General features: G+C 42.7%; 1 protein-coding gene across 3 annotated transcripts in view; it reads left to right on the top strand.

Annotated features, from left to right (window-relative positions):
* Positions 1–25,902, top strand: part of KDM4B (lysine demethylase 4B) — a 174,323-nt gene that overhangs the window by 98,623 nt on the left and 49,798 nt on the right. For all 3 annotated transcript variants that reach the window (XM_084614389.1, XM_084614390.1, XM_084614391.1), the window contains exons 9-10: positions 17,255–17,451; positions 22,580–22,618. In XM_084614389.1, coding sequence (XP_084470515.1) covers positions 17,255–17,451; positions 22,580–22,618 — 236 coding nt within the window. The remainder of the gene's footprint in view (positions 1–17,254; positions 17,452–22,579; positions 22,619–25,902) is intronic.

Raw genomic sequence — 25,902 nt, forward strand, 5'->3', positions numbered from 1 at the left:
AAGACACCTCATCTCTCCCAGGTGTGGCTCCTTCGTAATCAAAGCAGGCTTGCTGCTGGCCTTCCGGCCCTTAAGGTCAAGCCACCCTGTTACAGAGCTGTTGAGATTGCTTTGCGAGCCTTCTGTTATCAGAGGAAGAATATTTACCTTTTTAAAGCAGAATGAGGGTGCCTTTTCTTACACCATTCTGAGGGGGATCAGTGAAGATTGCAGCCCATCTGAGATTTCTCAATTCAGCACTCAGTTTTTAAAAGGAGAGGCCTTTTCTAATACTTAGCCTGGTTTACTTCAAACTTAATTACTGTACAGTGTAAACCAGATTCCTTTTGGTGCTTTTGAAGACTTTGTTCTTCTGTTTGGTAATGAATTTGCCTGCTCTGGGTGATTACTGAAGGGCCCAGAGGAGATGGGCAGGCCTTCTGGAATGGAAAGCTGCCCCTGACCCAGTTGATTCCTGAGATCTAGCTTGACATGATCTCCTGGTCTTTCTCTGTCTCACTAACCCTCTGATTTATAGTGTTGAAGGTGCTTTGTGGTTGCAGTAAATAGCTACGTGAAGAATGGGCTCTCTGCAGCTTATTCTTTGCTTCTCTGTTACACAAGAGTCCACCAGATCCAGTCGTTCATGTGGCGGAGTGGAGGCTTAACATTACAAGATTATCAAAAATTCTTTCACAGATCTGCCTTACAGTTGTGTCAGCTGGTGTCACTCCATTGGAATTGCCTCAGAAGGTGATACTGGAGGGTCAGCCAATAAGTGTGGACATAAAGCAAAAAGAACAGTTCCTAAGATGACTGTCACCAAACAAAACCTTGGTCCTCTCAGTTCAAGGAGCACATAAATTGTGGACACTTTAATTGGATAGGTGGCTCCTTGCTGATGGCTTCAGTGGGAGTAGCTCTTTCTTGGAGCATTATTTACGAAGATTGTGTTCCAGTTGGTGAGAGTTAGGAGGAAAAACCCTAGTGTTCTTAATCATTCATGTTTCCCAGCCATTCATGGGAGGACTGCATATGTCTTAAGCAAGTCTGGGATGGATCAGAACTTTTCCTTTTGTAAAGTCTGCCTCTCTGGCTAGAGCAGTGTGTTACAATGTAGATGTGAAGTTCATGGAGTTTCAATGGCAAAATACGCATGACAAATGGAGATTGCCATCATTACTGTAGAACTTTTGTGCGGCCTTAAAACCCCAGTCAGGAGGGGGTGAGATGAGGGTCTTTGCCCAGGAGAGGTGACCGCTGGGAGTGGGAAACCTTGAATGGGTGACCTTCTTCAAGGGGCTCCAGAGGGGGAATACAGGTGCAGTTACCCTGAAACTGTGATAGTTGATCAGGAATAAAAATGTACATCCTTGCTCAGTCAAAACTCTCATTAAAGTCAGCAGAAGACTTGCCTTGTTAGATACTGAGTATGGACTTTGGAATCTGGCCCTTAGATGTTAAGTTGTGTGTGTGTTGAACTTCTTGTTAGTTGTAGTGTAATTCACTGAATGCGGTACCATTGTGTTAGATACCGCAGAGTTGTGAAAATTAATGTTGGTACAGCTCCTTCCAGATCTGAGGTGTTTACCATGTAATCTTAATCCATACTCACACATGTATTTTTTTACCCAATGTCTTCTAATATCCGCACACAGTGCTCAAGGATATGCTTATTTGCTCTTTGAATCCATGTTTGCTTGCATAACTGGAAGCAGGGGTATGACAGAATATACCCCTGTGTTTACACCCTATGCGCTATTGTGATAATCTGTGTACAAAATATGCCTTGTAATGCATCATTTTAAAAAGTCATAATTTGTTTATCAGTAACATCATGGCAAAATGCACTTAGCAGGGTTATATGTGAAGTTATAAACACAAGCAGAAATCATGACTAAAAGTGTTTTCCAGATAAGTCTGGGGAGTGGCCAAACCAGTTCCTCAGAGACAAAGGACAAGCTGACTCCTCAGCCTGGTGTAAACAAGGCTGATGGACCATTATCTGCTAAGTGGCCATTCTTTGACAGGAAAGGGGCCAGGGGCAAAAATCTACATCTTAGCAAAGAAATAGCATGGAGTCTCCTGCCACACAGGCTGCTTGTTGCCTTGCTCCCAAATGGAAGTGTTTTTCAAGAGATGGACTGAAACTATAGAAAGCAGGGGCAAATACCCCAAGACACCCTCTTTGTTCCCCTGCCCATCGGATGCATGGCACCTGAAGGGAGAAAGGAAGCAGCCATTGGACTCTGGGGGATGGGTCCTGACCTAAAGAGTTTGGTCAGTAAGATTGCTGAAAGCATGTAGTGAGAGAAATTTATTTTTAATCTAATGTAGTTTGATAGGCACCAGTTTTATTTGGGCATAAGCGTTCGTGGGTAAAAAAACCCCACTTTTTCAGATGCCTGGAGTGACAATTACAGATGCAGGCATTATTATACTGACACATGAAGAGAAGGGAGTTACCTCAGAAGAGGAGAACCAGTGCTGACAGGACCAACACTGTACTGGCCCTGTCAACAACCTTGTACTGGCCCTGTCAACATTGGTTCTCAACTTGAGGTAACTCCCTTCTCTTCATGTGTCAGTATAATAATGCCTGCATCTGTAATTTTCACTCCATGCACCTGAAAAAGTGGGGTTTTTTACCCACGAAAGCTTGTGCCCAAACAAATCTGTTAGCCTTTAAGGTGCCACCAGACTCCTTGTTGTTTTTGTGGATACAGACTAACACGGCTACCCCCTGATATTAGGCACCAGTAAGTGTTTTATCTTTATTTTTCTTGCAATAATTTCTGAGTTTTATGCCTCATCATTACTTGTACTCACTTGAAATCTATCTCTTTGCTGTTAATAAACTTGTTTTATTGTTTTATCTAATCCAATACGTTCAAATTGAAGTGTCTGGGTAGCAAGCTGTGTGCATATTATTCCCTTAAAGGAATAATAGACTTAATATATTTGTACTGTCCAGGAGAGGGCTGGGCAGTATAGGGCATACATTTCTAGGGGAAAATCTGGGACTGGGAGTGTGTTGGGGTCACCTTGTGGTAATTGTTAAGGCTGGTGAGATCCGAGGTGTGGCTGGCTGGCTGCTGCACAAACACAGACATAGCTGGGAGTGACTTACATGCTGGAGGCTGTTTGTGAGCAGTCCAAGTTGGAGGCTTCAGAGGCAAGGCATTGTAAAAGGCTCCCTAGGTTACAGGGCAGGAGTGACATAGCTACTCATTAGTCTGGAGTATACTCTGGTATGTCAGAGTGGGTTGAAGGCCAAGCCATGCTTTAGCTTGGGCTGGAACCCACTCACTTTTCAGTGAGGGTGCAGGCAAGATCGCTCAGGTGCTGGTAGTTCTCCAGTGCCCTTCCCACAAATCCTCCTGAGAGACAGGCAGATTTTTCTGCAGTTGACAAGGTTGACTGGGAAAGAATCCTACAGTGCCTCAGCCCAAAGAACCATGGGATATGCCCACAGACACACATGTGCAAGTACAGAAATAATATGACTATGGTTCTGCTATGAGAATGCTTGTACTTGAGCGAGGCTAACTGAGTGCCTGGGCTAACTGCAGTGTAGTTATACCCTGAATGCTAGGTACTTCTGAGTATTATTAATACTGCTTGTCTCTTTACTTCCACTTGGCTGGGGGGGGGAGAAGGTAAGTTACAGGTTGTCTTTTCATAGGCCTCCTACTTCCCCAGAACTCAAATCCCCATTGTTTTGAGCCTGTTGAAAGCCCAAATACAAAGCTAGAATCCAGTTAAAATAGAGCAGCCAGTTTGGGAAACAAGTTACCTTCTGGATAGTAACTTACGTAAGTTACTGAGATCAGATGTGCTTTGAGATTGAAAAGCATTTTCATGCTCCTGATTGGTGAGACTGGCTGCAGGTGCTCTTTGTGCTGGAATCTGGGCCAGTGCATATGTCATGTAACTCTAAATGAATGTTGAATGCTCGATTTAAAACTAGCACTCTCTTTGTGGTTCCCTGTTCCCCCTTCTTTTAGCAAGTGAGAGCAGCTTTAACCATTCAAAGAATGAGAGTACTTACTTGGCTTCCTGTTGTAAAAGAAATTCATAGTTCCAAACATCTCTATCCCTGTGGCTTTTTCCTGCTGGTGACAGGAATCTAACTCAAACTCCGTGGGAATCCTAGAAAACGATTACAAATGTAATTTAAATGCATCTTTATTCTTTCACAGTAAATGTGCTTCGGGGGAAATGAGTCATCTCATGTCTCTGTCCTGTTCGTCTTCCCTTGGAGCATGCAGTGGATGTGCTTGAGGGGTGTGTGTGGGAAAAGGGTGGTGTGGTGGTCAGGCAAGTAAGAGGGATGGGTGGGTGAGCACAGGCTGAGAGTTTTTTCCCTTGCCTTCAGGGTGACAGTGAGTCCATATTGAACAACCTTGTGCTCATGGCTCCTTGGAAATGATGAATGTTCACGTTAAACTGATGTCACTACAGCTGAGATGCTTGTTCTCTCTACTTGCGGCACTCCTGTCTACCTTGGTTAAATCATTTGCTCACTGAGCAGGGCCCCAATATTCCTGCCCACTCTGCTCACCTCCCCAAGGCCCTTAGAAATAAAACTTTTTTTTGCTGCTGCTGCTTTTCCAGTGGTGTAGTTGGAGATGATTCATCTTCAGCTAGTCTGCTATTTTGTGTCTCTCTGTATGGTAGATGGCCTCATGGCAGGAGAAATCGGAGAGGAGTGCTACCTGCTTGATAGTATTGATGCATGGGTAATATATTAATGCCATCTATTCCAGGAGCAAATTACCTTGGCAGTGCTGGGAGAGGAATGACTTTTTCTCCTCTCAGTGCCCTTCCCTTTTACTGCCCTCCACCCCGATGCCTTTTTAAATACCTTCTAAACACTAGTTTCAGAGTAACAGCCGTGTTAGTCTGTATTCGCAAAAAGAAAAGGAGGACTTGTGGCACCTTAGAGACTAACCAATTTATTAGAGCATAATGCTCTAATAAATTGGTTAGTCTCTAAGGTGCCACAAGTCCTCCTTTTCTTTTTACCAGCAGGATAGTGAGTTTGTGTGTGTGGTTTTTGGGAGGGGGGTGAGGGGGTGAGAGAACCTGGATTTGTGCAGGAAATGGCCCAACTTGATTATCATGCACATTGTGTAAAGAGTTGTCACTTTGGATGGGCTATCACCAGCAGGAGAGTGAATTTGTGTGGGGGGTGGAGGGTGAGAAAACCTGGATTTGTGCTGGAAATGGCCCAACCTGATGATCACTTTAGATAAGCTATTACCAGCAGGACAGTGGGGTGGGAGGAGGTATTGTTTCATATTCTCTGTGTATATATAAAGTCTGCTGCAGTTTCCACGGTATGCATCCGATGAAGTGAGCTGTAGCTCACGAAAGCTCATGCTCTAATAAATTGGTTAGTCTCTAAGGTGCCACAAGTCCTCCTTTTCTTTCTTCTAAACACTAGTATTCATTACTTCCTCTCTCTCTTTTCTCTATCTTCTCCCCCCCACCCCCCAATCCTTAGCCATGTGTACAAGAAACACTTTAAAATGAAGGCTGCCTTTTGTGACAGTGTAGTTGGAGCAGACTCCTTCCAAACTGCCTGTCCTGATTTCTGGCTCCAGTTTGTTTAATCATTTGTCTTTCCTGACAGAAGTGCTCCTAATTTTCTTCCAGCTTGGTTCCGTGGTGACAGGTGCAAGGTTTTCACCGGGTGGCTCAGAGAGGAGAATTATGCATAAGGATTCAGATCTTGTGTGTTCTCAGTAACTCACCAGTCCCTCATGCTGCTTTGAAAATATCTGCAAGTGGATGTAGATTCCGACTGAAAGAATTTGGAGTACTTCATTTATTGCATGGTTTTCAAAAGAGCTTTGGTTGTCTGTGCTATCTTTTGCCTTTTTCAGATATATGCCTAGTCTACTGCCTGCCTTATTTGTGCACAGACTCTCTCTCTGTCTGCCAAATTCTTGCAATTGAAGGTACACCAAATGAACTTTAGCTTCTTAGCCTCTGAAAAGAGGTTAATACAAAGTACATACTAGATGCTAGTAATGCCAGAAGATACTGTGGCCAATTCATTGTATCGTAAATGAGCGTTCTATGTACACCATAAGAGAGTTGTTTTTGTTTTATTGGAAGAGGTGCCAGTATACACCCTAAACTGAAAAGCATGTCAGGCTTGGTAGAGTTTGCTTCCAAGACTGTTTTCTAGAAAAGTATGTGTATGCCTGTATGTGGAGGGGGAGCAGTGAGGCGAGGTATTCTTGAGGTGGTTTCACCCTATGCAACAGTCAAAGCTGCATACCTGCTCAGAACAGGAATTCGTTTCCCCCATCTGAACAATTTGGTGATTATAGACGATAAAATGCTCTTTTAACTTCAGGAGTTAGAGGTCTTCCCTGGGGATCGTGAAGGTTCAAGCCCTGTTGACAGCCAGAGTTTGAAGGTTTTCATAGTTGCTAATGATGGAATTAGTTTTTTTCCAATTTTCTTCCTTGTTTGTTTAATTCACATAACGAAAAAACATCCTACACAGGTTTTATAATTATAATTGACTGATTATAATAGTTTTTGGCATGATACCCAACAAAACATAGGTTTTCCATGGGCTGGTTATTTGTCATATACTTTGGTTACACGTTACCCATTGGCAGATTTGAGTCTGGTCCAACTGATGGCTCACAGGAAGATTCCTTCGGGCCCCTGAACACATCCGCCCATGCAGCAGACCTGCTGTACAAAATGGCGTCCTCTGCACAGCATGACTTCCCCTACATCACTGGAAAAGTGGGGCCACCTTTATGAAGCGTTGTCCTGATTGGCTGCAGTGGTATTTGTGATACCAATGATATATAACTCCATGTGAGGCAATCTGTTCCATAAGGTACCTGTGGTCACAGGTCAAACCCTACAACAATGTGGTTGTGTTCCTTTGGTATACAATGATTTGTGCTATCCTATGAAAAAGCCTGATCTGCAATTAGGAAAGTACTTCCAAATTCTTCCCCTAAGTTATAGTAATGATGGAAGTATCATCCTGGGATGGGAAACCCATAAACAGGTGTTCCGTAGGCAGGGCCTTTGTGTTTTGTCTTTTGGACCTGGTCACCAAAAAGATGGCTTCATTTCAAAGTATCAGGGCCTTGTGCTGCACATAAGCCAGTGTGCTATTTCCTACAGGGTGTAGGACTGGACTGTGATCCCCCAAGCCATTCCTGGGACAAAAAGAGAAAGTGATTACAGACCATCTTAGCCAGTTGATAATACGCCTTCATAAACCGTCCCTAAATCTTAAATGTGGCACTTTAGACATGGATGTTTTATGTTCCACTGAGCAGAGTTACATTTCTGCAAAACTGTGACAGTGATGGATGCCTTCTCTCCATAACTTGGTTGCATGTAGTGTAAAATGACAGATCCTTGGTGGGTTTTTAGCACAAAAGGTAAAAAAAAAAAAAATAATAATAATAAAATATGGAAAGCAGAGTATGCATAGAGACTGCTTTACCCCCTCAGCGGGGTAGTCTAGGATTGCTATGGCTTAGCAGCTTGGAAATTTTGAAGTTGTGTGGGTGCTGCTATCTGCTCACTTAAAGCATAACCCGTCCTAGTTCCTGAGTTAACTGCGCCTCTGACCTCCTTGTGGCCTCCTCAAAGCCATCCCACTGAAGTCTCCGCCTCTAGCTGCCATCTTTCTTGGGGCAGAGTCCCATGATTTTTCTCCCTCTAGACCTAGGCCTTAGGCTGCAGACTCCTGCAATTCACTGTGATTTTCTCAGCAGACTTAGCTTTACCGCAGCACCTGCAAGCCTGTTCTCTCAGGGACAATGACAGGGTTAATCAGTGGCCAATCAGCTTTCACAGAGCAAAGTACTATTTATTTAGAACAAAAACATTAGAGAAAACAAATTGTAATGGAAAACAGCTTAAGTACATATCTAGCTTACCAACTGGTCACTCATCTTCCACAGAGAGAGTCTGGTAGGATTTAAAGTACTTCAGGTCTAATGCAGACCTGTTACCTGCTTTGTTTCAACATTGATTTTTAGTTCCTACAGGAAACATTCCTACAGGAAACATCTTTCAGCTCACCCATTCAGCCAGGTATACAAACATTAGCTTGCAGGTAAAGTTACATAAACATTTATAAAGTTGATACAATAGTGTTTGAATATTCTGTGTTTCCATAGCATCGCAACTGTCAGTGGACTATTGTAATTACATACTTTGAGAACAAGAAGTACAAGTGAGTAGCCTTCTTTCATGAAGCTGTAAATCTTGTACAACAGTGGAGAGAATTGAACTTTTTCTTACTAATGTCTCGAGACACTCAGCAGGTGGTGTTCGATTCAAATTTATAAAATGCTTACTACATAGGCAATCATTTTATTTAGCCCACAAACTGGAATGAGGCTGTGAAGAAAGAAAGTTGCTGATATTTTATTGAATCCCTATTTGTAATGCTTCTGAGAGGATTCTGACAGTCCTGTTAGGCTCAAACTCTGGATCTCACTGATTTGGAATTTGTTTTGTATTGTAATTCTGTTTGCTGTATAGAGGAACCGCCTGCATGTGTTCAGGATAGATCCCAGACTAATGCCTTGAGAGCTTTGAAGTTGAAGAGTAACCACATGATGTAGATCTACAGAGATAGGAACTTAGGACTGAAAGGGACCTCTAGGGTCATGGAGTCCCATTCGTTGCTGTTGCTGGTAACCCAGTCATATAATACTGTTCATAAACTTATCAAGCTGCATCTTAAAACTAGCTAGGTTGCTTGCCCCCACTACTCCTGCTGGAAGGCTGTTCCAGAATCTCATTCCCCTGATGGTTAGAAACATTCGTCTGATTTTCAGTCTACGTAATGAAGACTCTGAGGGAAGGCGCACAATAGTTTTGGGGAATTGTTTTTTTAGTTTAAGATATTAGAAGAAGCTTTGTATGAAGCAATTAAATTTTGCCCAACATAAGAGAGACTTCTCAACACTGTCTACCATTCTGTTTTCTGAACCAGAATTCTCTGTTTTGATCTTGTTTATGGACAGAATGGGGTAAATCTTGCCCTTATCTGACACCAATTGCCACCTATCTACTGTCATTCTACCCGCAAAAACATGCACAGAGCATTACAGAAGCAAGCAGAGAGGAAGCATGCCCTGCAGCCAAGGACCAGGGGGAGTCCTTGGAAATTTTTGCCTAATTGTTTTGTTTATGAAACTCTACAGTGTGTTTCCAGTGGATTTCCTAATGAACTGGTTTGTTTTTGAGACTTACTGCAATGCTAGTAATTACACCAGAAGCAGGGGGTCAAGGCTCATTCCTTCCCACAAGCTTTCAACTACCAGCGAGTAAACATGCAAATGCACTTTTTTAGCTCTTCCTATTTTGTTTTGTTTTGTTTCAAATTTAACTTTTCATTAACCTGAGGACAGGTAGTCCTCATTCACCTTTCCCATCTTGCCTAGGCATCTTCCTGCAACTTATGGTGCCTCGGCCAGTTTACAAAACTTGGGCATCTAAATGGGTGTCGGTTTGAAGTCACAGAATGTGGAGTTCAGTGGAAGGAAAATTTAGAGAGAGGGCGCATGACTATGTTTCCGTTGCCATATGTGGGTGGGTAGTAATTAGCTGAACCCTTGTCTGCCTGAATTAGGTCAAAGACATAAACCTGCCAATTAGGGTATTATACTAGGAAGGGAGTCTTTTGGAGACACCTGCATCTCTGAGTAGTTAACAGAAACCTGTAACCTTCCTGCTCAGTTAGTATTCTGAAATTTTAGGTGGAAAGAGGCAGTGTGAATGAATTAGCAATATGTGTTTTCCCCCCAATGTAAGTGAATTAGTGGATAAGAATTTTAGCTTCCTCTTGGAAGCAGCCATTTTGCTTGTAAAGCAACCTCCTCTATGACCCCAACATCATGGGCAATCCAGAGTTAGAGGCATCAAGCCAAAGCTTCTGTCCTGTTTTTAAAACTGGCTTAACAAGGAGAAGAACTTCATCTTTGAAAGTATACATTTTTCTTGTGTTTAAACCAGCATTAAAGCAAAATGGAATTTAGTTCAGTCTTGGTTGATCTTGCATATTGCCAGGTCTGAGTTCACCAAAACATTCAAAACAGGCCTGAGTTCAGCAGGAGGCCCAGAAGTGCCATTTTTTTAAAACTGATTTATTTCACCTAAGCTTCTATTTCTGCATGGGGAGAAATGTTCCTTCGCATTAACTTTCCATATGCTACTGAGCAGATTGGATTCTGTTTTCTTTTAGTAGCTGGGAAGTCAATTGTTGGGGAGAGAATCCACCTTCCAGAAAAGTGATAAAATGAAATCCAGCTTTCTGTATATTTCTGTTTTATTTTTTATTACTGTTTATCCAATGAGTGATTTGACTTAATTTGTGTCCTTTTACAAAGGACTATTAGTGGTCATAGAAGACAGTTTGACAAATCTGAAAGACATGATAAAAGGTTGGTGAGACTTAGCAGTTTTCCTACTCCCACCTACTGGGAATGGTAAAGAGATGGTAAGAGATAATGGGAAGGAGGTCCTTGGCTTGACTAAATAATCAGTTCTCCCATTTAGACTGTGGGAACATGGCAATGAAATGACTTTTTAGCCCTTGGAGGGATAAGACACTGTTTGCCTCTTTAGGAAAAATGTGTTGTTGTGTTCATGCAGTTTCAGGCTCTCAAAGGGGCCTGCTGTCCCAGTTCTGAATTGATCAGATCTGCTGGGATGGGATAAGTTGCAGGACTCAAGGTGGGGATTTTATTTACTTTTGTCTTTTTTTTTGTATTTTAATAAACTCTGTGTACTACAGTAGACTAGCCTGAACTCTGTGTTCTGTGATAGTGTGAAGAGAGGGAAATCTGTTCAATATTGACTGTCCTCCAAGCTGGGATCTTCAGCTTATCTAAACAGATTTGTTTATGGTTCTTTCACATTTGCTTTGACCATAAGTAGTCCCTGCCATGCTTTTATCTTCATAACCTATATTTTGATAACCAGATCCCTATTGCTCCTTGGGGAGGCGGTCAATGAAGTCGCTAGCTTCTGAAAGGAGAGATAAGATGGGGGCAGAGGAAGCCTCAATAGAAAATATGTGGATTTGGTGAATTCTTAAAAAGCCTTTCTGGGCTATGAGGAAGGTAGGCTTTTTGTTAAATACTTAGCTCAAGGGAAACACTAAAACTAAATATATATATTTCAGTTATTTCACTAAATAGGCCCTTTGAGTCTGTCTGAGAATCATGATTCATGTGGGCACTAGCCTTCTGCCCTCTCATGCTTCATGTAGGCAGTCCTGTGTTCTGTCTAGAGTGCAGGCAGGATGAGAGAGAGCTTGTTGTGTTAAAAAATGGTAGGCATTCACCCAGGGGTGCAGGATTTTATCAACAGGCCAGTGAGGGGTTCACTGGGTGAAGCTTTTTTACTGAGCTGTCATTATTTTGTTTTTCAGAAGTCAATTTGTTACTGCTTTGGGTCTCTGATTCACTGTAACTGAAGGAAAACAGCAAACCCTACAACATACTTTCATTTTCCTCTGAACTTGCCAGCAGGTCCTAGGAGACCTTGGTTATGAATATTCTGCTGTTTGATCTGTCACTTTCTCGGCATGCATGGTGACAGCCATGCTGTTTCCCAGCAGTTTGGTATGGCAATCTGGGTACCAAATGAGAGGAGAAGAGTCTCAAAGATGCTTGATTAGATCCCAAAGTCCCTTAACTCCATAGCTGTAAATTTTTTCATCTGTCATTTCGACTTGACAAGTGTACGGCCTTCATGTTGCCATTTAGTCATGGTCCATGCTTTTGGTGACCTTGTCACTAAGTCCTTCTGTGGGTCTAAAGCAGGGATGAATTCCACTGAGAGAGCAGAGAAGGAAGCCTGTCATAAAGATTCCTTGGGCTGCTTGAATGGGTTGTTCTTTTTTTACAGCATTTCACTTGTAGCATGTATCGATGGGCAGGGCCGGCACCAGCGAAGGAAGGCGGCCAATAGAAAGGGGAGGCAGTCTGTGCGTCATTGGGGCGGCACATCTGGGTCTTCGGCAGCAATTCGGCGGCAGGTCCTTCATTCCCTCCCTTCCTATTCAGCGGCAGCTCAATTGCGTTTTTCTTTGTTTCCTTTTTTTTCCCTTTCACCACTTGGGGCGGCAAAAAAGCTGGAGCTGGCCCTGTCGATGGGTAGGTGATGTAAAGGGGAGTTGGGGCTGTTGTGCTGTGAAGATTGGGACTTCACATCAGGGTTTCTGTAGTCCAGCCAGCACCAAATATGTCCAGCCAGCACCATTTTTTGAAGAAGACATTTATTGTTTATAAAAATGATTCATATGATGCACGCTGGCTAAGCCACACAGCAAATCAAATCCTGTACCTATTAAATCCAGGCAAAAGGGTAGCAATGGTTAAACTTTTGTGCCACTGACAGGAACTGGGGCAGCGTTTTCCGAGCAGATTTTTTTCCTTGTGCAGATCTTTTAAAATCCAGTCCAGAACTGGCCAAGGCATGCCATCTTGTCTAAAGGTATTAGCATTTAGGGGCTTACATAAAGGAAACAATATTTCATACCTCTCCTTAACGCTGTCGTTTGGGTGTAGACTTGCTCATTTTGTAACATTGGAACTAAAAGGCCAAGACATGTTTTAATTTGAAAGCACAGATTTTAAGAAAGCAAATTGAACTCTATAATGAGGTACTAAATCTCAGGAGTCTATGTAGCTTTAATTTAAATGTGATTAGTTCTGCTTTGGACTATTTTACCACACTTTGTTTATGTGCAGACTCTTTTTATTTTATTTTCTATCCTATTTATACTTTATAATTTGAAGATACATCATAAATATTGAGAGCTACCACCTATGTTGCATACAGGTGTTGCATGCTCTCTCTACAATCTCTGGTGAACTGTCAAGTGTTCCAGCTCTAATGACATAGCTTATTAGGAAGTACTATTTATCCCATCCTAACCCTCCAGCAAGGAGAATTGGGAGAAGCAGAGTAGACGTGGGCAGGGTTGTTGATTCGCGCATGCCAGTTGATCTGTGTTTTCTGCAACAGTCACAGAAATCCATTACAGACATTCAGGGAATCGATTAAATTGTCACAAACAGCTGTACGGAGAGGGGTTTTTTGAAGCGCGGCTCATCAAGATGTCCAGTATCTCCACATGCGAGGCACAACTGAAGGGAATGTCACCAGAGTGTATAACAGTAAATAAGGGGCAGGAGAGAGGAGGGCAGCCACATGGCTTCAGTGCATGATGTGTGGCCTGGACTGATTATGAGGAAGGTTTAATGTCTTAAGATACAATGTCAGCTCCTTGTACCCAAATGGTGGCTCTTCTGTTCTTGGAGTTGAGGAGGCTGCTCAGCATCCCTCATCTGGGTTCATGCTTACCTGAGATCTGAAACTGAGGAACTGTAAGTGTTTCCTATCCATTCTGAATGTGTCCTCGTCTTCTACACCCCCTTTTCTGAACATCCTGCAAAAAGAGTTGGTCTCCTTTATTCATAGCTAGATTATAAGCAGAAGAGGCCTGGCTCCTTAATGTAGTTACCATTTTTATACTATAGAGCAGAATCAGTGCTCCTGCAGTACAAGTCATTCAGGGGGCACCAATTACTCCTTGGTCCTGGTCTCTTACCGTTTTATACAATGGTTGGAACACGATAGGTCCCCAGAGTTCTCAGTACTTGAGAGAACCTTTCAAACCTCCTTGAATTGCCTCCATCCCCCCCCTCCCCCCCATTTGTTTCTAATTTTTCCATTAGAAACTCAGGGCACAGCTAAACTCCCTTTCAGAGAGCTTTCTGTCCCTATTTGTAAATTGGCAGAAGAAGGATAAATGGAGGTGGGGAGAGAGAGTGTGTGTGTGATTCACCTTCAAAAATTCTAGCATTTGTAGCCACATTTAGATACTTACCCATCACTCCATTTTTGCAAATATTGCTAAGAAGGTGTGGAGGTGGGGCAAAATATTGAGAACTGGATGTGTTATCTCAACAGGAATGCTGAAGAATACATGCTTTCTTGGTCCTGTTTCAACCGGAAAAACAGCGGATGCATGTAAAGCCAGCCTTCTACACCTCCACAACACTCCCAAACCCCCCCCCCCCCCGCCCCCATCCCCTGTTTGCAGTTGCATTGAGAGTACTTGCTGCTTGAAGCAGGATTACGCTGCTGTGGCAGAGAGAAGTGGGTGGGGGGAAGAATTGTTTGGCCATTGTGGAACCATGAATATGACACAATTGCGGTGGCTGAGGAAATATCATTGCACAGGCTGGAGGAAGCCCCAGAGGAGAGAGGCTGTGTGTAAATTATTCATGCTCACTAGTGTGAAAGCAATAAAATAAAATTAAAATTGAAATATAAACGTACATCATGTTACATTTGTGTAGAAAGCGGGGAGCTTGGCTGCTGCAGACTGGTGGCATTGTAGGGGATTGTGGAGGTTAAGCCAGGGAGACTGCAGCCTGGAGTGTCACTTCCCAGAACAACAATTGGACCTGAAATAGCCCAGTGTATGAATTCCTGGCAGTCTTTGTACGTTGAGCCTTTGGGGCCTGCAGCCCCTGCCTTGTGGGAGTTATTGTTACCTGTTTTGGCTTTCATGGCTGCATTCAGGATACTTAGACCCATCTGGCTGGATATTTTCCCTGTATTCCCTGAAGAGAGATGACCTGAGTGTGCTGAACACATGCTGGTACCAAGGCAGATGCAGGAAAGGGGATGTTCCTTGTCTATACAGCTTTTTGTCTGGATTAGCCCTTTGCAAAGGGGAAAAGGGCCAATCTCTAGGACCAACTGGTGATCCGCTCTGCAGGGTGCGGCTTCAAGTTCCCCCTCATAGGAGCACACAGGTGCCTTTTTTAATTACTTAAGGGAAAGCAGTTGAAAAGCCACTCGATACAAATCCCTTAAGCCACAATTGATGGAGACACTGGGAAAAGCTTCTGCCCAGCCCGGAATCTGAAGCATGGGGCACCATCTGGGTTCTGGCAGCTCCTTGGCCAAATTACATTCCAAGCCTTTCTTTCCTGCACTGTTTTTCATTAAATGAATTGAGTTTGCTGGAAATTGTCTGGCCATAAATATTCGCTCCCGCTCAGTACAGTCAGGTTATTACTGCTCCCCAAGTCAGTGCTTCGTTGCAGAGCAGAAGGTGGCCAGCACTCCTCATGAAATGAAAAACAAGAATGTGGTGGGGGGGGAGTCCTCTGGCTTGAGGAATTGGGGCAGCAGGGAGCTTTGCAGAGAACATTTCTTCTATCTGCTGCTTCACATTCAGGGCTATAAATATTTTAATGCTGTTAGTAACAAATGAGAGAAGAAAAGGGAGGAGCACAGCCATACACTGTCTAATTTTGTGCATTACTGCTGAGAAAGTGATAGAAATGTAAGCGGATGTCTTGGAAAGGGTATGTGTTAGTGCGGGTGTAAAACAGCTTTAAAAATATAGTCCTGGAAAATGGCTCTAACTACATCATCCTCTGACTACAAAGCAGAGTGGAAATCCAGTGTGAGAGTAAAACAAGACAGGAGTTTGTGGTTATCTGAGAGCCCAGCTAGTAGGGTGCCACCTGCTTCCGAGCACCAGAAAAGGAGTAAGCACAACTCTCTTGAGGTGATAAATTGGTTTTTGTGAAGCTCTGCATTCCCCTGATTTGCTAGCAATTTACAGAGAGGCATACATGCTCCGGTGCTTCAGTGCTGGGGGCAGATTGCTCTCTGTAAGGGGTATGGATAGTCTCATACGTGACTCATATAGTTTGGCATGGTGAAAATCTGTCCACCTAAAATACATTTGTATCTAGTCTCTTGCACAGTAATAAATGTGTATTTGTAGTTCCACAGGTCAATTTTAATGCTGTTTTGGTAGCCCCAAAAATGGTACGAATTTTTCCCTAGTCTAGAGATGCTTCCTCTAAATGTAAAATGGTTTATTGCTGTTTAGCCTCTTCCTTACTTCCCATCTGCTCATCTCTTTCCCCCTCTGTATCCCCTGCAATTACATGTACCAATCTCTTCTGAAGCTGCAGTAGCACAGATCATTTTTCAGTGCTGTAGACCTCCAGTCTTCAGTCGCCAGAGGCTGTGTGTGGACACAGCCAAGCTTCTGTCTCTGATGTTCAGTTCTAACAGCTTAACTGTTACAATCCCACTCCTGGGAATAATTACTGTGGCAACTGTTTAGGAGTAATAAATACATTTTTAAAGCATCTTTTGAAAATCATTTCCTTAACATGTGGATAAATTTATTCTCTTGGTTGAACTGTAATCAAACTCAGACAAAATTAATCAGTCAGGTTTTCCTGGAAGGCTGTTGGTTGACCACTCTACTTGGTACACATCTGTGTTTTTATTCTAGTCTGTTGTGTGGGCACAGCTGCTTCAATGACCTGCTTCAATGACCTGTTTGCCAAGCAAGCATTTTGGTTACTAGCTGCATCCAGAGGGGTCAGTGCACTCCCCCCAAACTCCTGCCAACTAGTCAGTTAACTTTTGGTAGATGGGGACAGCTGGACAATGCTCCTTCTCACATCAGAGCTGTGCTCCTGTGCCAGCAGTGAACAGGCCTTGATTCTGGATTCTACCACTTGCTGTGCACAATCATTTCCAAACCAGACATCTTGATTTAGGAATGTAAGATTTAACAGGTACGGTGTGGCACCAGGTTCGGCTTTTGTTCCTTTGAGGCCTTTTTCCATTAGGAAATGTTGTCCTGGGGCGGTTATTTGTATTAGTTACATGCTTACAGGCGAATGGATAATGGGGATCTAGAATCTTTCATCTCCAAGCTTTCAGGTCAAAACCTGCCTGGGTCTATAGTAACCAAAGTTTCTTACCATCTGACTGTTGGCCTCAATCAGTTTCAGTAGACCAGCATCCCATTACCTGAGTTCCCACTAATTGGCAAATTTGTTGGCAGCCTCAGAGGACAGGAAAAGGATTAATTGGGGGCTGAGGTCTCAAATTGCCTCTTCAAGTTTCACCAGATCAAGGATGAGGGATACTGGCAGGGCTGCCTAGGTTGCTGGCACAGTCTCTGCCTTTGCCTTATCTATTCTAAGCGCAGATGGAGTAATTCATTCTCCAAGTTTTCACCAAATACTTTCACGCATCTATACACCCCTGATATCAGCTGTGGGAGTTATAAAGTAGATATGCACAGTATTAATCTGCTTTGGGAGGGGGAAACTCTGGAGGAGTTGGAAGGGGGAAGTTCCTCTGAGCTGGGCACATTGGCTGAAGCACTGGACTGATCATGGTCTTTGGAATTCTCTTGCAGTGCACGTGCCGCAAAGACATGGTGAAGATTTCCATGGATGTTTTTGTGAGGGTTCTACAACCGGAACGTTATGACTTGTGGAAACAAGGGAAAGATGGTGCTATTCTGGACCACATGAAACCCACAGCTCTGACCAGCCCAGAGCTGGATGCCTGGAATGAGACAAAGCCTGAGCTGAAAGCTAAGCTGCTCCGCAGGTAAGGAGGGAATGGTATCCACTAGACGCTCATAGTTGTAGTGGCTAGAGTATTTGGGGCGTCTCTGTCTGAGGGGTAGCTACCAACCCCTGCCTGAAGAGTGCCTGAGGAGCTGCTGTGCAATCTTGGCGGTACAGACTCTGGTGCTGGGGTTAAAATTTCAATTGCCCATCTCTAACAAGAAAAGTACAAATGGAGCTCAAAATTCCTAGGGCTTGTGGGTTCCCATTTATCTAGGCATTTGTACTGCATTAGTCGCTGTGATATAAGAGCCCTAAAGCAGCTGGCTTGTGTGTAGGGCAAGTGTTGTCAAAAAGGTCCTGCTGGGAATGTGTGATGGCTCAGTGAATTGATATTTCCAGGGAGGAGTTTACAGGCAAGTGAGAAGAAGGGTTTACACTCCTCTAACAGCCCAGAGTCCAGTATCTTGTCCTCCAGCGGTAGCCTGTACCTGGCATCTCTTAGACAAAGCCATATTAAACCCATAATTCCCCAGGTCCACTCTGCCGTCATGCATATAGCCTGTATCAGTGATTGGTACGATATGAATACAAACATAGACAGACATGGGGAAAAATTGCTTCCTGACTTTTGCAGGCGACTTAAGCTCTGAAGCATGAGATTTGATTACCTTATTTTAGCTTCTCTAAATTTGAGAGAGATTGAATTCTAGTATGTACATCCAGGGCTCAGGAGTCAGAACTCCTGGGTTCTGTTTCTAGCTCACTGTGACATTTTGGGCAAGTTACTTAACCTCTGTGCTTGGTTTTACACATGTGAAATGGTGTAATGCTACTTTACATCCCAGAGTGAGGCTTAATGTTTGTGAAGGGCCTTAGTTGAAGGACACTAGAGAAATTCAGACAACTATTAGTATTAACATTGGCACATATAGATAGGCTTGGAAGGATTCGACTTTCATTGGTGAATGTTGGTAACCCTCAATTTCACCCTGCGCACACAAACCAACAAAAATATTTCCACTGATGACTATCAAAATCTACAGATAGGCAAAGTAAGAAGAGTGTGGCTTAAGTTTGATTTAAGGATATTTACGTTATATATTTTGACATTATATGTTGGCAATTTGTGTGTTAATGGTTATAAAGCTTTAACTTTTTGAACCTCTATGCCTGCAATCATAAATAGTATCCTGAACCCACCAGTATCTCTCACAACTGAACATTTAAATTGATAAAATAGAAAAAATGCTTTAAAATGAACATTGATATTATTTGTCAAAATTATTTTTAAAAAAAATTCTGCCGGGTGTATATATAAAAATACTTTCCCCAATACAACCCTGATTCTTAGTTTTGCTTAGTCTTTTCCCTTTGGACAGGTGCCCACATCTCCACTGGTCCTCTTATAGTTTCATCAGAAGGGTCAAGGATTGAGCAGGTCGTGGGAACTGAGCTGCTGTTCTTAGTCCAAGAGTCCAACCCTCTCCGTAAGGGTTGAAGCTCATTGGCAGGGTGGTGTGATGAAATATATGCTGTATCTGTCCATGCAGCACCTGCTTTGAAATCCTCCAAACACAATCTGACACTTTTTAACCAAAACTAAATTAATGCAATGCAAAAATGTCTTCCCTGGCATATGGAGTAATTTTTAGCAATAAGAGACTGTCTTTGCCATTTGAGACCTTTTTGGTGGCACAGAAATATTGTCCTGGATTTCACTCTCCCAGTTGATGAAACTGACCATATAAAATTGTCGTTTTAAAATTAGTACCCAGATTTTAAACCTTGTAAATACTGTTCTAAAGTAAGTCAGAACTGTTCCGTGTCTTTTGGTTGCATAACTCCTTCATGGTTTTTAAATATTTTGGAAACATTTTTTCTTTGTAAATATAAACTTATGTGGCCCCCATCCTGAAAAACAAGATTCCATACAGTAAGTATGATAGCTCCATCTACCAGGGAGCAGGAGGAAAAAAGACTGGCAGCAACACAAAGTAGATCTAGCTAGGCTCCTTCATATTTTCTTCAGTCTTTTTATCTCCACCTCTCTTTCCCCCCTTCTGGAAGCATGGAGTCCTCTGCCTTTTGCTACTTTTATGTCTAGTTTCATTTCTGTATTTATCAAAAGAAAGTAATAGAGGAATTGGAGAGAGGAAAATGACCTTTAAAGAATTTATGGAGAATTGTTTTGACACTGCATTCCCTATGAATGTTGCAGGCTCCCAGTCCACAGGTGGATGACTCCCCATCTTTCCCCCTTCCCTACCCTGCCCCCATCAGGGCACAGTCTGGTCTCTTCTGTGGGATATGGTTAAAATGAATGAGTTGCTGAACCTCTGATACAGCCTGAGCAGCCAGTGGACAGCTCTGGAAGGCTTAGATGCCTCCAGATCCTCAGGGTGCAGTTCTGGACTCAAACCTCTCCTCCAAGCAAGCCATTACTGGATCTTGGGTCCTGATTTCTCAGGGCATGTCTACACATGGAGTTAATCAGGAACAATTCCATGTATAGACTAGTCCTTAGCTGTCCCTCCCAGGGACTAAGGGCCCTCAGGAGCCATGACTCCTCTCATTTTCTTTGGGTAATTCTAAGGTTTTTTTTCTCGGACACGGGTGTAACCTTCAGGCTTCCCTTTTATTTATCCAGAGGGAAAGTACTATGTTCAGGGAATCCAAGCCCTCTTTGAGTGGAGGCTTCAGGCAACTGAGTTTCATATCTCTGTGCTGCCCCTAAGTCCTTGCTTTCACTTTTCCCTCTGTATTTTCCTACTCTCTGCTGCTCAGTCACACATATCTGTGGGCTTGCTGGTGAGCTCTCAAGGGGCCTGCTTACTACTGTGCTTCTCTTTTAGCTGCCATGTTTGTGTGGTTGCCTTTATTGCAGCACCCTGGAGATCTCCCAGGGGTCCTTGATTCCTTTCCTACTGCCCTTTCGCTCCTTGCTAACTACCTTTAAGGGCTTGTCTTCACTACCGAGGTAAGTCGACCTAAGTTGCGCTATTCCAGCTATGTGAATAACGTAGCTGGAGTCGATGTAGCCTAGGTCGACTTACCCTGGTGTCTTCACTGTGCTGCGTTAACAGGAGACACTCTGGTCGACTTCGCTTACTCTTTTTGGAGAGCTGGAGTACTGGGGTCGACTGAAGAGCGCTCTGCAGTCGATTTAGAGGGTCTGCAACAGCTAAGACCAGCCCTAAGTCTTTTTTTTGTCCTTTTTATCTGGTTTTTTTTTTCTTCCCCCAGTCTACAAAAAAGAGGCAAGTGAACTTTCGGCTCTAGCTCTGGGTTTCACCAGCAACAGAAGAGTCGCCTGTTCCCTAAATGGTGGTTATTACGTTTGTGGAAAGTGTATCTAGTTAGCAAAGATCTAGTCTCTGTTTCTGACCTCCAGTTCAGCAACCCTGTCCCTTCTCATGCATTACTCAGTTGCTTGTTGGCTGGCTTTGTCCCCGTCCCCCAGGTTGTTCGTTGAGGTCCTGGTAGTGCTCCTTTTCCAGAAAGACATGGATCGCTTCCTCATCAGGGCATTTTCTGCCCATGAGCTTTGAGGAGTTGTTTTTTCCCAGCTTACACTTTTTATGAATGGCAAAGTTCAATTCATAACAATAAACAGTATGGTACAAGTCTGCTGTCAGAAATAGAGCATGAGGTGCACTTCTAGTGGAACTCTGCAATGTAAGGTTCCACAGGGGCAAAAGCCAATATTTGAAGTGCTATTAAGTTGAGTGTAAGACCTTGCTTCGTTTGGCCAGTTAAGGCTCTCAAATTTCTCTAGCTTTGACTCTCAAGGGGAGCTAGGTGCCTAATCAGTTTAGGCCTTTTAAAAAAAAAATCTGCTAGGTATCTGCATCTTTAGGCACCTAAAATATAAATTATCCCTAGTTTCCAGAACTTTTATGTAAATTTAGTTCCTTGCCTCAGCAACTCCTGCATATGGGGCTTCGTATTGTAGTTGGGATGAAGTGTATTGTGACATTATATGTAGCCTAGAAGCTGCCTTAATCTTGCCTGCTTTTGTTGGCAAACCAAGAGTTTAATAGCTTCTAAAAGAATCATTACTTGATTCCAAGACTTAATTCAGCCTTCCTTTTGTCTGTTCATGAACATATTTCTAGAGCCATTGCTACCACTTGGGCAGATGCATCTGATATGGTTGACTTGATTTATGGAAGGCTGTGATTCTGCAGGTGTGGAACCCACCCTTTGGCAGAGTACTGTACTCCAGAATCTAAGATTTCATTTAAAAAAAAATTTCTCTCTCTCATGGTTGTAAAAATAACCTTACAAATGTGAGCTGAATGCAAACCAGTGCAGTGATGTCTGCATGAGTCTACAGACAGCCTGAAACAATAGCTCTGCAAGGGGTAAGCTGCTCTGTTCATCTCAGTTGAGTGTTATCTCTGAAACCTAAAGATATGGTCACTTACATTTCATTTTCAGCTATGTACTACTGATTATTTTAGCATAAACATCAGCTAGTGTGCTTACTTCACAATCCCAAACTTCACTTTCACTCTGCCCCTGAAGTCAAAATAAGTAACACTTGGGTTCCTATACTGATTCCACTATATATTTTCCTGTTTAATTTAATAAAACCCTCTGTCCTTAATGTAAATGAAGTAGGTTCAGAATTTTCATTTTTCTGCAAAATCTAGGAGACCTTGCCTCAGAATTTAGGTCCAACTTGCTGGGGAGTATACAGGGCTGTTGTTTTAGGTAGAGTCACTATATGGTGCTCAGACCACCATCACTCCTCAGCAGTTAGATCTTTCCTTACTTTATAAGGCTGATTTTGGTTTTCACATAAAGCCTAAATTTTGTTCTCACTACTTATCACTTCTGCTTGCTGTATGGAATCTTGTTTTGTAGGATGGGAGAAGAGTGGGCATGCTACAAGGGAAAAATTACATGCCAGTAATTGTTGTTTGTGGTCCCCCCCCCTTCCTCCCATCTTCACTTCCTCCCATCACTTACACTCCGTTGCTCTTGTACACACACGTACGTGTCTCCTAATTCTGTTTGTTTTTCGGGTGCTTTTTAAATGATTTGCGGGAAAAGAAGTGGAACGTAGCTGTATAAATCTCCCGCGCTCTACAGTCTTTTTGACTTGGCTTCCTAGCAGGTAGCGCTCTAATGTTTTGCTCTACTTGAATCTTGTTTTGTAGGATGGGAGATGAAGAAGAGGACAACAAACACAATTACCGGTATGTAATTTCCCTTTTCCCCTTCCCTGTTTGCCTGAGGTCCCCATTACGAAAAAGGAATAACATTCCTTCTGTTGCTACTATAAAGAAATACTGAACTCTTCAATAATGGACTGCTAGATGGAACAGAACCGAATCCTAAGGCTCTGTTGCTATGGGTGTGAGCCACAGCATAAATACGTACAGCAAGAAAATGGGTCTGACTGCTTTAGGGATGTTTGAACCACACCTCCTTGTTCTGCCCCATACTTTCTTTGGTGGGAGGAGATTAGCTGATGATTAGCCATTTCTTCCGCTTCTCCATTCTCTAACCCTGGTGATAGGTATTTATGCTATGCTCATATAATCCAATTCTAGCCTCAGCTAGACCGTATTATCTCCATGTTTGCTTCTCTAGAAGAGAAATAGCATGGCCTGAATTCCAAACATACTCCTAACTTCCTACTGTTGAATGTGTCCCTGGGTTTTTAAATCCTTTTTCCTAGTGTGGGAGCAGTTTCTCATTTCACTCTATCAAATCCCTTCATAATTTTGAATGTCCCTGTCAGGTCATTTAACGCCAACATGTCTGACTGAACTGAGCTCATTGTGATACTGGATTTTAGATGGTTGTCAATGTCAACTGTATTTGCCACACTGGATTTATATTCAGGATTCAGTTTAAAGTAGTTTACAACTGTGAAGGTTTTTCAACAACCTGTGCAAGAAAGCAATCCTGCACTACCCTCTAGGACCATGATTACCTTTTTTCGGTTTTGCCTGCTTTGCTTGTCGCTTGAATAGATGAGTAATTGGAATACTGTAATTAAGGCTGCTTTATCGGAAGAAGCTTTTCCTGCTCTGTTTTCTGACTCTGCCCTGTAGCTGTAGCATAGAGCTACATCTCAGAATCCCTTGAATGACTTTCTCTGTCCTTTTGTCCAGACTATCTCTGCTGCATCACCCATGTTTACATCATTTCTCTCTGCAGACTAATTGCCATCTACTGCCATTAATCTGTCCTCACAAGTAACCCTACACCTATTTTATTTTCCCTCTTTGGTAAAGTCTCCCATTTTTATTAAATCTGAAGATGTTATCCTGGGTTGGCTAGGTCTCTGTTGTTTCAGTAATACCAGTCTTAATCTTGAACACCTGTAGCTGTAAAATCAGCAGTTGAGTCATGTCTGATCCTAGTGGCATGGAGGATATTTGGGTACTGTCTCTGCGGCCTCCTTTGTTTTACCTTCGCTTGATTTCCTAATGGTGTGCATCTCCTTCTGTCAGGAGAGGTTTTCTGGGAGCTCTGTTTGTCCCATTCTAGTTCTGGTCTATCATTCTTGAATGTGCAGCTGATATACTGAATAAACCTAGGCTAGTGAAGATGCTGCCCTGACATGGTATTTGCATAATGGTAAATTGATTGTGGCTAAAGCTAATTGGTCAACAGAGCTGGTTGCCAATAAACAGCAGCTGCATTCCAAAAAGTTCAATTGGATTAGAAGGTTTTATAAATGGGCTGCCAATAGGAGAAGCAAATGGGAACTGGAAGGAGAATGGTTTCTCCCTTGGTCATGCTTTCTTTAAGAGGAAAAATCTTTATAAAGAGGAAATTGAATTACAATAGAAGCCAAAAGAACCAGTGTGTGTGTTCTCTTCCGCACGCACTCCTGCTTTCCCTCTCTTACCCTTTCCTTTCCCCACAGTGCTTGCTCTGCACTGTGCAGGCTAGTTGTGTCCCCTCATCTAGTATTGTGCAATGGTAGAACATTTCCGGAGATGGCTCCACTTCATCTGGAATGTATTTAAATTGATAACACCAGCAGAATATTAATCACAACAGACCTATAACTTTTTTTAAAACCCTAGAATGAAGAGTTAGGTTCATTTTAAAAAACAGTATCTGAGACCGTCTTTACTAGGAAGCCTGATGAGTGACTGATGTTTTAAAAATGTGCAGACCTAATAAATGTGTCCATGATCTTAAATCCAGGTATTACTAACACCTAGGCAAGAAAGAGATTGCTTGTATTAATTGGATCTTATCTCTGTTTTAGTGTAGCCATGTGTTGTCCTCCAGGACTCTTGCATTCCCTGTTGTTGCTTTGTGTCATTCCTGCCCCCAGCTTTCCCTCGTATAATAATTGGCCTGTTACTTTAGAGAAAACTGAGTTGTGTGGGGAAATTCTCTGAATGCCCATTTTATATGACGGTCCTAAAATACTTCAATTAGGATAATTTTACAGGTAGTTGGCCTCTTAAATATTGCTCCATCTCAGAGCCGATCTTCCTAAAACAATTTGTCTCTTCCTTCTCCCAAATAAGCTTCAGGAAAGTCAGCATAGTCTGGTAGTCAGAACTCTTAGGTTCTTTTCTCTGGACTGTGACTGAGTTACTGACCTTCAGCAGGGTCACTTAACCTCTGTGTGTACGTTGGAAATAATACTTGCTTCCCAGGGTGTTGTGAATGTTAATATCGGCGTAGAGCACTTTATGAATGCTAAGTGTTACTCCTTTCTCTTTGCTCCCCACACCCTTCTTTCTCTGTGTGAGCCTACTACATAGCAGTGAAGCCGCTCAGTTTACCTGGGCTGTTGTAAAAGGTCCACCTACCTGTGTCCACTCTGCTCATTGCTTCCCAGATTATTTCAAAATCGCTATGATGCACTTTTCAAGCTGTTGGTCCAGTGACCTCACGTAGCCATATTCTCCATATGTTTACAACTCGTGGATTGAAAGAATTCCTCCTGAACACCCTCACCAGGGTGAAGTTTATCTTGTTCTGTGAGTTTGTCCAAACTCTTCAGTTTAAACTACTCCTCAAGTCACATTGAAATAAATCTCTTTTCAAAAGAGGCAAATGCCACCTTTCTGGCTTTTTCATTCTTTCCAAATAATTTTCAAACCCAATAAACAGCTAAGTGCTCCACAGTGTGAGCTCTCGAAAGCAGTAATGTTCTCATGGAAAGATCACCCTAATTTCATGTGGTTGTATAGATTATCTGCCCATGGCTTCCTTTTAACCAGATTCACAGTCTGACCGTTTCCGATATCGGAAATGTGTCCAAGTAGGTAACGTCATCTTTCTTCTAGTAATGTCACCCCATCTACATGTAACTCCAGAAATACAATTTCTTCAGATGAGAGCGCTCTCTTTTTTTCCCCTCCTGCTTATATCCCTGCAGCTTCAGGAGGGAGAAGAGCACTGTGAAACCTTTATTGCATCCAATATGAGGTTAAAGCTTTACAACTTGTTGCAACCTTTGTGCCATACTTGTGAATAATAGGGGTAAAAGACATCCTTT

This window comes from Lepidochelys olivacea (assembly GCF_965140295.1).
Source record: "Lepidochelys olivacea isolate rLepOli2 genome assembly, chromosome: 25".
NCBI lineage: Eukaryota > Metazoa > Chordata > Testudines > Cheloniidae > Lepidochelys > Lepidochelys olivacea.